Below are 12,647 nucleotides of genomic sequence, written 5' to 3' on the forward strand. Positions count from 1 at the left end.
GGACAGGGAAGCCTGGCGTGCCTCAGTCCATGGGGTCACAAAGAGTCAGACACGACTGAGCGACTAAACTGAACTGACGATGAAAAGGACATCTTTTTTGGTGTTAGTTCTAGAAGGTCTTGTAGGTCTTCATAAAACCGTTGAAGTTCATCTTCTCCAGCATTAGTGGTTGGGGCATAGATTTGGATTACTGTAATATTGAATAGTTTGCCTTGGAAACAAACCTAGATCATTGTGTCATTTTTGAGATTGCACCCAAGTACTACATTTTGGACTCTCTTGTTGACTACGAAAAAAAAATAGATTAAACATTTTAAAAAACAGAGAAGAGGTAGATGAAATTTGTGTAGTGATTCTGGAGGGACTTTTGGATCCTTTCAAGAGCTCTCATCATATTTTATTTTCAGACTCACAGTTTTATTTCCCTCAGCAATAGTAGATCATTACATTGCTTATATAAACAGAATCTATATTTTTCTCACAAATTTGGGGGAGATGGGAGAATGAAATATTTTTCAGGGGACACTGAGCAGGAATTAGAAAAAGAAGCAAAAAAAAATAATAAGACCAAGGAGAATGTTTGTGGACCTTATGGGAGTGGGAAAGGATTGCTCTGAGCTCTGGGGAGGATATGATGGTCAAGATACCAGTGGAGCCCTGAAATATATTTGTGGAGTATTTCATGATCTTTTTAAATGCTTTACATGTATTAACTCATTTTCTGAGTTAATTAATGATTTAGTTAACTAGCTAACTTGTTTAACTTTTGTCTTAAATTTAAGACAGGAAAAAGAAACTTTAAATAAAGGGCATAAACTTCTTGAGAAAAAGACTGTAGGAAAGATATTATTCTCCCACCTCAGATAAAAGTTGTCAGTGTTAGCAGTTTCAGGGATAATCCACCAGCTTTTTGCCCTTCAGTGCACTTATGGTTCAAGATGTGGGAGGTAATTGAAAGTCCGGCATTTCTGTTCCTTGTCTTCAAAAAGTGTAAGGAACATGAGATCAGTGGTGGAGATCATCTTTGAGAATCTGAAGAAAACTATAGTATAATGTGTATAACACCAAATTTTATGTTTCATTAGAAATATTAGATATCAGGTGTATCAGGGTTTGCTGCAGTTAAAAAAAAAAGCCTTAGAGGCTATGACAACAAAAATTCCTCCTTGCTCACGATCGACGTTCATCCTGGGTTAGCTTAGAGCTCTGCTCCAGGACTTCCCCATCAGGAATCCAAGCTGCTGCACCCTGCACACCATCTGGGATATCACTGGTCGCTGGGCTATGGGAAAGGCAATACGGCAGATCCCATACTGGCTCCCAGGGCTTCCAATTGGAAGTGACACACAATTTTCATTCACGTTTCATTGTCAAGCAAGACACTGTGTAGTCCTCCATGTGCCAAGAATAAAAGACTCAAATTTCAATAAACAGACATAACAGTTACCACACAAGGTCAAGAACCCTTGATCTAGGTGTTCTTTAGGTTCCTTGGCAGTTAAAAATTTCTTTGAGTACAGTTTTAACTTATGCTTATTCAGAGTTTAGCCAGAAAGTCTACACGTCTAAATGACGGACACCAGTTCCCCTCCCCTCCAATCAAGTGGTCATCCTTAAAATTAGGACAAGAGTGGGCCTTCTCCTAATAGGATATGAGCATAAATTTGTGGACAATTACTTCAGCCTTGAGTAAGAATTGAGGGGTTGAGTGATTCTTTCCCCAGGACTCCTAGGGGCTTCCTCCAAAAGAGAAGATTGGGTTCCTCACTCCTAAAGTTGTCTCAACAGTTTATATATAGAGGTTGGACCAGACAGCTATCAATATCCCTTCTGACCCTGAAACTTATGTTCTAGACAGGCTCCTACCATTATTAAATACTAGATGACCAGTTTATAGAGTGGCCATGCAAAGTATATTCCAGGGAAAGAAAATCTAGAAAAGGAGCTATGAGAAAGTCTAAGCAAGAGATCAGTAGCCTCAAAAGGCAAGTGCAGGTCTACAGTATCATCAAATGCTGACCATAGCACTGCCATCCCAGTGACTTCAGCCCCTTTATAGTCTCCACCAGCTCTTTCCCCCAACTACACACATTTGATAATGTTCTCAATGTTATGGAAAGTGCTATTCAAAGGCAGTTGTAAGGTAAGTCACGTCATCAACCTGCTTCCAACTTGAAGCCTTTTTTTCAGAAAGTCAGCCGCTATTGAGCATCCTTATTTCATAGATGTGTAAACTGAGAGGCAGAGAGGAGCTGGAACTTGCTCAACAGAAAGGCTAGTTGGAGGCAGTCAGCCACCCCTTTCCTCAAGACCCATGAGTCAATGGCAAGACCTAAATTCCCTTTGGAGCTTGGTATTAATCCAGAGGTCTCCCAAGAAATGGTATTTCTGGATCATTTATCTTGCAATACTCTACTTCGTCTTTTATTTTTCATTTGTGAATTTGGGCTCTATTATTACAAGAAAAGGTTATGTTCACTCAGAAGTCTCTGCCTGCTTAAGTAGATTTATAAACTCTTGTCTTAATGCCACTCACCTTTTAAAGATGTCTTAGCTTGGCATACTCAGCCTAATGATGTATTAAAGGTACTTTGCTAATCATGCTCACCCTTTCTGCTTTTTCTGCCAGTTAATATTATAATCGTGTGTTATGGCAGACTTTTTAAAGGAAAAGAGCCTTCTGGATGGTGATCTCTTTGTTTCTTTCTACAGTTCCGTATCAGCAGAATCCTTACAGTCCCCGGGGCAGCTCCAATGTCATCCAGTGCTACCGATGTGGAGACACCTGCAAAGGGGAGGTGGTTCGTGTCCACAATAACCACTTCCACATCAGATGCTTCACCTGTCAAGGTAGGAGGCCCAGTCTCCCAACTCCCTTCTCAGATTCCTGGCCGTACTCTCACCCCAGGACATGCCACAGGGCAGGCAGAACAAACAAACATAGGCAGTTAAGATACCTACAGAGGCCTAAAAAGACCTTCCTTGAGCTGGCTATAAGAATTCTCTCTTCAGCAGTGTGGCATGAGACGAGAGGGTAGAGTAAGGGATGTGGGATACAGGGTGGGAGAGGGAGCCTGGAGATCCTGGAGTGGAAGTGCTGACCCAGAAGGAAAATGGCAATCCTGCAAGCTTACTTTACACATTTGAGAAGACTCCTGGTTTGTGCCTATAAATCAATTTGAGAGCCAATGAAAGGGCAAAACTGTCATGGCTAAAATTTGGCATGGCTCTGAGATAAGGGTGAGAGTCCTCAGAGGTGCGGCTTAACAAGGGAGAAAATACATCTTCAGTAAGGTTTGTAATTTGGGAGCAGACAGATGCTGCTGCTGCTACTAAGTCGCTTCAGTCGTGTCCGACTCTGTGCGACCCCATAGACAGCAGCCCACCAGGCTCCCCCGTCTCTGGGATTCTCCAGGCAAGATGCTGGGTAACCTCTAATTTTGACAGCTTACCCGTGGATAATTCATTAAACCTTTGCTCAAGCAAACTAAGCATTCCCAAAGAAGGCTCACTAGTGGCAGGAAAAGAGGAACTGGGCTGAAGGAGCCTTGTGGCCCTCTCATACCAGGCCACCCTCCCTCCTCCGTGTCCCTGACTAATGCCGCTCCAGCCTCCACTTTTTGAACTTTCCTTCCAGGCTTCTTGTTCCACAGAGAAGCCATTCTGATATTGGACTGGCCTTTGGGTTTAGGGCATGTTTGACCTCTAAGTCGTAACTTCCACTGCTGATTTTAGATTTGTCCTCATGGGGTTTTATGAGCTCTTTGTGATTGCTTTTCCCCATGGCTGCCCTACACATGCTTGCAGTCAAGCCTCTCCCACACCCGATTATATTGCAGGTCCTGAAACTGGGCTTCATCTAAATTGATTCCAACTTGTGTAATCATCCTAGAGTCTTCCTCCCTGATTCTTTCCAGTTTGTCACTATCATTCCTAAAGCATAATGCTCGTAACAGACCACATTTCTCAAGGTCTGCCAAATACAGCAAGGACTACATTTCTTTAATGTGACTGATACTAAGTTAACTTACTGAGGAACCACTGATATATATTGAATTTAAGGTCAGTTGAAACCGCCAGATCTTTTCATTTTAGTGCGTACTACTAACCTCAGCCTCATGCATCTGAGATTGACTTCCTCTGCCATCAAGTAAAGTCCCAGATTTCTTTCCCCAGGATCTAACTGGACTCTTCACTGAGCAAATAAATTTCATATACATATTCCCTAATTTATCTATGGAAGCTTATATGGAATATATTTTAATTATGTGGTTTCCTTTTTTAATTTTTATTTTGTATTGGAGTATAGTTGATTTACAATGTTTTGTTAGTTTCAAGTGTAAGCAAAGTACTTCAGTTATATATGTGCATATATATATATATATCTTATTTTTCAAAGCCTTTTCCCATTTAGAATTTAGATTATAATAGAATATAGGGTAGAGTTCCCTGTGATATACAGCAGGTCCTTGTTGGTTATCTATTTTAAATATAGTAGTGTGCATGTGTCAATTCCAAACTCAAAATAGTGTGTATATGTCAATTCCAAATTTATCCCCCACCCCCCCCCAACCTTTCCCCTTTGGTAACCATAAGTTTGTTTTCTAAGGTTGTGAGTCTGTTTCAGTTTTATAAAAAAGTGCATTTATATTATTTTTTTAGATTCTGTGTGGAAGTGATACTATATGATATTTGTCTTTCTCTGCCTGACTTATTTCACTTAGTATAATAATCTCCAGGTCCATCCATGTTGCTGCAAATGGCATTATTTGGTTCTTTTTAATGGCTGAGTAATAGTCTATTGTATATATTACCACATCTTCTTTTTTGTTTCCTCTGTTAATGGATATTTAGGTTGCTTCCACATCCTGGCTGTTGTAAATAGTGCTGCAGTGAACACTGGGGCACATGTATCTTTTTGAATTATAGTTTCCTCTGGATATATGCCCAAGATTGGGATTGCTGGATCATAGGGTAGTTCTATTTTTTAATTTTTTAAAGAAACCTCCATACTGTTTTCCACAGTGGCTACACTAATTTACATTCCAACCAACAGAGTAGTGGGTTCCCTTTTCTCCACACCCTCTCCAGTATTTATCGTTTGTATATTTTTTGATAATGGCAATTCTAACCAGTATGAGGTGACACCTCATTGTAGTTTAGATTTGCATTCCTGTAATAATTAGTGCTGTTGGAGAAATGTCTGTTTAGCTCTTCCACCCATTTTTTTATTTGATTTTTTTTTTTTATATTGGGCTACATGAGCTGTTTGTGTATTTTTGAGATTAATCACTTATTTGTTGCTTCATTTGCAAATATGTTCTCACACTCTGAGGATTGTCTTTTCATTTTGATTATGGCTTCCTTTGCTGCTCAAAAGCTTTTATGTTTAATTAGGTCCCATTTGTTTATTTTTGTTCTTATTTTCATTAGGAGGTGGATTGAAAAAGATATTACTGTGATTTATGACAGAAAGTGTTCTGCCTATGTTTTCCTCTAAGAGTTTTATAATATCCAACATTACATTTAGGTCTTTAATCCATTTTGAGTTTATTTTTGTGTATGGTGTTAGGGACTATTCTAATTTCATTCTTTTACATGTAGCTGTCCAGTTTTCCAATCAACATTTATTGAAGAGACTATCTTTTATCCATTGTAAATTTTTGCCTCCTTTTTCTTAGATTCGGTGACCATAGGTACATGGGTTAATCTCTGGACATTCTATCCTGTTCTACTGATCTTTATTTCTGTTTTTGTGCCAGCACCATATTGTTTCAATGACTATAGCTTTATGGTATAGTCTGAAGTCTGAGCCTGATTCCTCCAACTCCATTTTTCTTTCTCAAGATTGCTTTGGCTATCTGGTGTCTTTTGTGTTTCCATACAAATTTTAAATATTTTTGTTCTAGTTCTGTGAAAAATTCCATTGGTGATTTAATAGGGATTGCATCGGAGAAGGCAATGGCACCCCATTCCAGTACTCTTGCCTGGAAATCCCATGGACAGAGGAGCCTGGTGGGCTGCAGTCCATGGGGTCGCAAAGAGTCAGACACGACTGAGCGACTTCACTTTCACTTTTCACTTACGTGCATTGGAGAAGGAAATGGCAACCCACTCCAGTGTTCTTGCCTGGAGAATCCCAGGGACGGGGGAGCCTAGTGGGCTGCCATCTGTGGGGTCGCACAGAGTCGGACATGACTGAAGCAACTTAGCAGCAGCAGCATTGAATCTGTAGATTACCTTGGGTAGTATAGTCATTTTGACAATACTTTTTTCTTGCATTAAAAAAAAAAAAAACTTTTATTTTGTATTCAGGTATAGTCCATTAACAAATAATGCTGTGACAATTTCAAGTGAATAGCGAAAGGACCCAATCATATATACACATGTAGCCATTCTTCCCCAAACTCACCTCCCATCTAGGTCACTACACAACATTGAGCAGTAGGTCCTTGTCAGCTATCCATTTTAAACAAAACAGTGTACATATGTCCATCCAAAACTCTCCAACTATCCCTTCCCCCACCCCTCCCTCTGGCAGCTATAAGTTCCGTTTTCCAAGTCTGTGGTTCTCTTCCTGTTTTGTAAGTAAGTTCATTTGTATCATTTCTTTTTAGATTCCACATTTAAGAGATGTCATATAATATTTCTCCCTCTCTATCTGACTCACTTCACTCAGTATGACGATCTCTAGGTCCATCCATGTTGCCATAAATGGCATTATTTCATTCTTTTTAATGGTTAAGTGATATTCCATTATATATATGTACCAGATCTTCTTAATACATGCCTCTGTTGATGGACATTTAGGTTGCTTCCATGTCTTGGCTATTGTAAACAGCACTGCAATGAACACTGGGGTGCATGTATCCTTTTGGATTATGTTTTTCTCTGGATATATGCCCAGGAGTAGGATTTCAGGGTCATCTGGTAGCTCTATTTTTACTTCTGTAAGGAAAAAACAAAACTAAAAAATTCCATACTGTTGTCCATGATGACTGTCCCAATTTAGATTCCCACCAACAGTGTAGCAGGGCTCCTTTCTCTCCACACACTCTCTAGCATTTATTGTTTGTGGATTTTTCTTTTTGATGATGATAGCCATTCTGACTGGTGTGAGGTGATATCTTATTCTAGTTTTGATTTGCATTTCTCTAATTAGACATGTTGAACATCTTTTCATGTGCCTCTTGACCATCTGTTTGTCTTCTTTGGAGAAATGTCTATTTAGGTCTTCTGCCCATTTTCTGATAGAGTTGTTTATTTTGATGCTCTTATGCATCATGAGCTGTTTATAAATTTTAGAGGCTAATGCTTTGTCAGTCACATCAGTTGCAAACATTTTCTCCCAATCTGTGAGTTGTCTTTTTGTTTTGTTTGTGATCATCCTTTGCTCTACAAAAACTTTTGAGTTTAAGTAGGTTCCGTTTGTTTATTTGGTTTTATTTGTTTATTTTGGTTTTTATTTCCATTATTCTGGGAGATGGATTGAAAAAGATATTGCTGTGATTTATCTCAGAATGTTCTGCCTATATTTTCCTCTAAAAGTTTTATAATGTCCAGTCTCATGTTTAAGTCTGTAATCCATTTTGAGCTTATTTTTGTGTATTGTGTTAAAGAATGATCTAATTTCACTTTCTAATGTAGCTTTCCAGTTTTCACTGTACCATTTGTTGAAGAGATTGTCTTTCTGATATTGTGTAGTCAATTTGTCATAAGTTAATTGACCATAGCTGCATGGGTTTATTTCTGGTTTTCTATCCTGTTCCATTTCTCTGTATTTCTATTTTTGTGCCAGTACCGTACTGTTTTGATGACTGTGACTTTGTAGTGTAGTCTGAAGTCACAGAGCCTGATTCTTTCAGTTCCATTTTTCTTTCTCAAGATTGCTTTGGCAATTAGGAGTCTTTTGTGTCTCCATACAAGTTTTAAGATTTTTCTCTTCTAGTTCTGTGAACAATATCATTGGTAGTTCAGTAGGGATTTGCCTTGAATCTGTAGATTTCCTTGGGTAGTATAGTCATTTTGACAATACTGATTCTTCCTATCCAAGAATATGGTATATATTTCCATCTGTTTGTGTTGTCTTTGATTTTTTCCCTCAGTATCTTACAGCTTTCAGAATGCAGTTCTTTTGTCCCCTGAGCTAGGTTTATTTCTTGGTATTTTATTCTTTTTGATGTGATGGTAAATGGGATTATTTCTTTAATTTCTCTTTCTGATCTTTCATTGTTAATGTATAGGAATGCATATTTCTGCATATTAATTTTGTATCCTAAAACTTGACCAAATTCACTGATGAGCTATAGTATTGATAGCTTTCTGGTAGCATCTTTAGGATTTTGTGAAGAGGAACTCAAAAGCCTCTTGATGAAAGTGAAAGTGGAGAGTGAAAAAGTTGGCTTAAAGCTCAACATTCAGAAAACGAAGATCATGGCATCTGGTCCCACCACTTCATGGCAAATAGATGGGGAAACAGTGGAAACAGTGTCAGACTTTATTTTTCTGGGCTCCAAAATCACTGCAGATGGTGACTGCAGCCATGAAATTAAAAGACGCTTACTCCTTGGAAGGAAAGTTATGACCAACCTAGATAGCATTTTCAAAAGCAGAGACATTACTTTGCCAACAAAGGTTCATCTAGTCAAGGCTATGGTTTTTCCTGTGGTCATGTATAGATGTGAGAGTTGGACTGTGAAGAAGGCTGAGCGCTGAAGAATTGATGCTTTTGAACTGTGGTGTTGGAGAAGACTCTTGAGAGTCCCTTGGACTGCAAAGAGATCCAACCAGTCCATTCTGAAGGAGATCAGAATGGGATTTCTTTGGAAGGAATGATGCTAAAGCTGAAACTCCAGTACTTTGGCCACCTCATGCGAAGAGTTGACTCATTGGAAAAGACTCTGATGCTGGGAGGGATTGGGGGCAGGAGGAGAAGGGGATGACAGAGGATGAAATGGCTGGATGGCATCACTGACTCGATGGACGTGAGTCTGAGTGAACTCCAGGAGTTGGTGATGGACAGGGAGGCCTGACGTGCTGCAATTCATGGGGTCGCAAAGAGTCGGACACAACTGAGTGACTGATCTGATCTGATGTATAGTATCATGTCATCTGCAAACAGTGACAGTTTTATTTCTTATTTTCCAATCTGGATTCTTTTTATTTCTTTTTCTTCTCTGATTGCCATGGCTAGGACTTCCAAAACTGTATTGAATCAAAGTGACTAGAGTTGATATCCTTGTCTTATTCCTGGTCTTAGAGGAAATGCTTTCAGCTTTTCGATGTTGAATATGATGTCAACTACATTTGTCATATGTGGCCTTTATTGTGTTGAGGAAGGTTACCCCTATGCCCACTTTCTGGAGAGTTTTTATCATAAGTGGGTGTTGAATTTTATCAAAAGATTTTTCTGCAGCTACTGAGGTAATCATAAAGTTTTTATTCTCCAGTTTGTTAGTGTGGTGTATTGAAGAAGGCTAGATGTTAACTCTATCTACATATAAAATTAAAATTTTTAAAAAATAATCATCTAGAAAAAAGTGGTTCAGTGTAATTTGCTAAAAATTTTAATGATGTCTGGCAATGTGTCACATGTGACCAGTTCATGAAATTAAACTGATGATTCAGGAAAAAAAAAAGATGCTCTGGGAGCTCCTCCTCCTGATGCCAGACCCCCAGGCTAGGGATCCTGATGTGGGGCTCAGAACTTTCACTTCTGTGAAAGAAACTCTGTGATATAATTGTTTTTCAGTTTGTGATTCACCCATCCAGGGGCTGTGGGGTTTGATTTGATCATGATTGATCCTCTCCTTGGAGAAGGCAATGGCACCCCACTCCAGTACTCTTGCCTGGAAAATCCCATGGACGGAGGAGCCTGGTAGGCTGCAGTCCATGGGGTCGCTAAGAGTCGGACACGACTGAGCGACTTCACTTTTACTTTTCACTTTCCTGCATTGGAGAAGGAAATGGCAACCCACTCCAGTGTTCTTTCCTGGAGAAATCCTAGGGACAGGGGAGCCTGGTGGGCTGCCGTCTATGGGGTTGCACAGAGTCAGACACGACTGAAGCGACTTAGCAACAGTTCCTCTCCTACCATATTGATGTGGCTTCTTCTTTTCTTTGGATGTAGGATATCTCTTTTGGTAGGTTCCAGTGGTTTTTTTTTCGGTAGTTGTTCAACAGTTAGTTGTGATCTTGGTATTTTCATGAGAAGGTGAGCTCTTGTCCTTCTACTCCATCTTGGCAAAGTTCTGTGTGGTTTGTATTTTATATTGAGAATTGGTAAACCCCTTTAGTACTAGTTGACCTAAGAGAGTATCTTGGTGTGTGACCATTTTTACATGCCCAGAAACTGAGACAGGACAAAGAGTAATAACAATAAAATTGTTATAAGGAGGTTTGAACTATGAATCTACAGTTATATTCTTAAGAGATTGTGTTTGTTCTTTTGCCTTAAGCCAAAATTTAATAGTTTAAAACAATCTTTTATTTAGCTCATGTTTCTCTGGGTTGGCTGGGCAGTTATTCCAATCTGACTTGGCTCTGCTTATCTCTCCTCACCTCATTGTAATGATATGATGGGTCAGCTGGCAGTGGTTGGCAGGCTGTTGACCTGAGTACCTCCATATGGCTTCTCGTCCTCCAGCAGACTGGCTTGGACTCATTTGCATGGTAGTCTTTGAGTTCTAAATGTGACAAAAGAGCAGGCTTTAGTAAGCAAGACCGTTTTGCGCCTCACCTTGTGTTATACTTGTTAATGTCCAACTGACCAAAACAAGTCAAATGGCCAACCCAGATTCAAGATCATGGAAAATAAACTTTGACGTTTGTAGGAGGAGCTGCAACATGAGATTTCAATGATGTGAATACAGAGAAATGAAGAATTTGGCCGTTTTGACAGTGTACCATAGGGAGATTATAGAAAATCTTTTAAGGGAGATTTTCAGACCAAAAAATTTATCATTTTTCTGAATATTTTCAATGTCAGCTTTACTTGGAGAGTATTTTTGTTTCCAGCAGTAAATGGTATAAGGATTAGTTACCCTAAATAACCCTAAATTTCTATGAATTTCTTTTAGAACCCTTTTAAAGTGCACAACTGTGCTGACATGAAAGGAAGGAATCTGCAGAGGTGAAAAAAAATAAAATAAAAGCAGAAATTCTGGTGTGACTGCCAATGCCAGATTTAATCCTCATGTTTTATGCTAAATCTTGAAGACCTTGAGCTTTTACCTTGACAGCTACATGGATCATGGAGAATAAAAGTCAAAGCCTAGAGCCTGACCAACATAGGATTCTAACAGGAGACCTCTGAGTAAAACTAAATTTCCTCCTACTAAAGATTACTCCCAATGTATAGATGGATGAGAAGTAAACCAGTAAAGGAAACAGCACTGAAACTTTCCTGTACCAACTTAGGCACTGGGTATAAGACAGGGAAATTTGTAACAAAATGTCTAACCATACCCACTCTTTATATGGATTCACATTCTATTTTCATGCTATACATTTGACATTTTTAAAAGTGAAACAGAATTTTAAAGTGATCCCACACTTGGCAAAGGTGAGGTTTATTCTAGACCTCAAAGAGTTTCTACAGATAACATTATTATCATAATGAATAACTCCAGTAAAAAATGCACCAATCATAATGAGAGAAAGCCAGCATAATGATGGAGAATAGAATGGAAACCTTGGAGACTTTAGATTGAAGTTTTTTGACATTGTATAATAACTACTTTCAATACATTTAAACAAGAGAAGCCAGCAAAAACAATGAACAAGAGACAATACGTTATAACAACAGCAGATTTGAAAAAGAAACAATATAACTTTTAGACATAAACATGTATAGTATTTAAAATTTAAAACTCAGTGTATGGATTAAATAGCAGATCTGATGTTGTTGAAAAGACAATAAACTTGAAGATTCAGTAAAGAGAGTAGTATATATTGACAGCCCAGAAATACAAGAAAGTGGTAAAAATAAAAGAGAAGTTTATACATGGAGAGTATAGTGAGAGAGTTTGACATATATCTAATCAAAGTTCTACAGAGATATAATAGAGGACATGAGTAGGAGGACAATATTTGAAGAGATAGCATCTTTGAATTATGTAGAACTGTTGAAAGACATAAATCCTTGAATCTAGGAAACTTAATAAATCCCAGTAGGAAAATATAAAAGAAATCTACCTACACACATCATAGTGAAACTGCAGATCACCAAAAACAACCTCCCCTCCCCACCCCCCCGCCAAAAAAAACCCATCTTAAAAGTAGCCAGAGAGAAGAGCCAGGATATCTGCATATGAATGGTAAATAAGCTGACAGCTAAAGTTTTAGTAGCAACAAGGAAATCTGAGAACAGTGAAATAATATTTTTATGTACTGAAAGAAGTACCTAAAAATTTATGTATTCAATAAAACTATCTTTCAAGAACAAAGGCAAACCGACAGCTAACATCATACTTAATGGTGAAAGACTGATTGACTGCCTCCCTTTGAGATCAAAAATATTAATTAAAAAAAAGTCTGCTCTTACCACTTCTGTTTAACATTATACTGCAAGTTCATGGTAGGTCAGTTAGGCAAGAAAATGAAATAAAAGACACCCAGATTGAAAAGGAAGTAAGAATACCTCTATT

At 38.5% G+C, this 12,647-nt stretch overlaps 1 protein-coding gene across 3 annotated transcripts in view; it reads left to right on the forward strand.

Annotated features, from left to right (window-relative positions):
• The window catches only part of ABLIM3 (actin binding LIM protein family member 3), a 135,401-nt gene that overhangs the window by 44,822 nt on the left and 77,932 nt on the right, over nt 1–12,647 (forward strand). For all 3 annotated transcript variants that reach the window (XM_059888373.1, XM_059888374.1, NM_001099127.2), the window contains 1 exon segment: nt 2,713–2,850. In XM_059888373.1, the coding sequence (XP_059744356.1) occupies nt 2,713–2,850 (138 nt within the window).

The sequence above is a fragment of the Bos taurus genome, chromosome 7, assembly GCF_002263795.3.
Source record: "Bos taurus isolate L1 Dominette 01449 registration number 42190680 breed Hereford chromosome 7, ARS-UCD2.0, whole genome shotgun sequence".
Lineage (NCBI taxonomy): Eukaryota > Metazoa > Chordata > Mammalia > Artiodactyla > Bovidae > Bos > Bos taurus.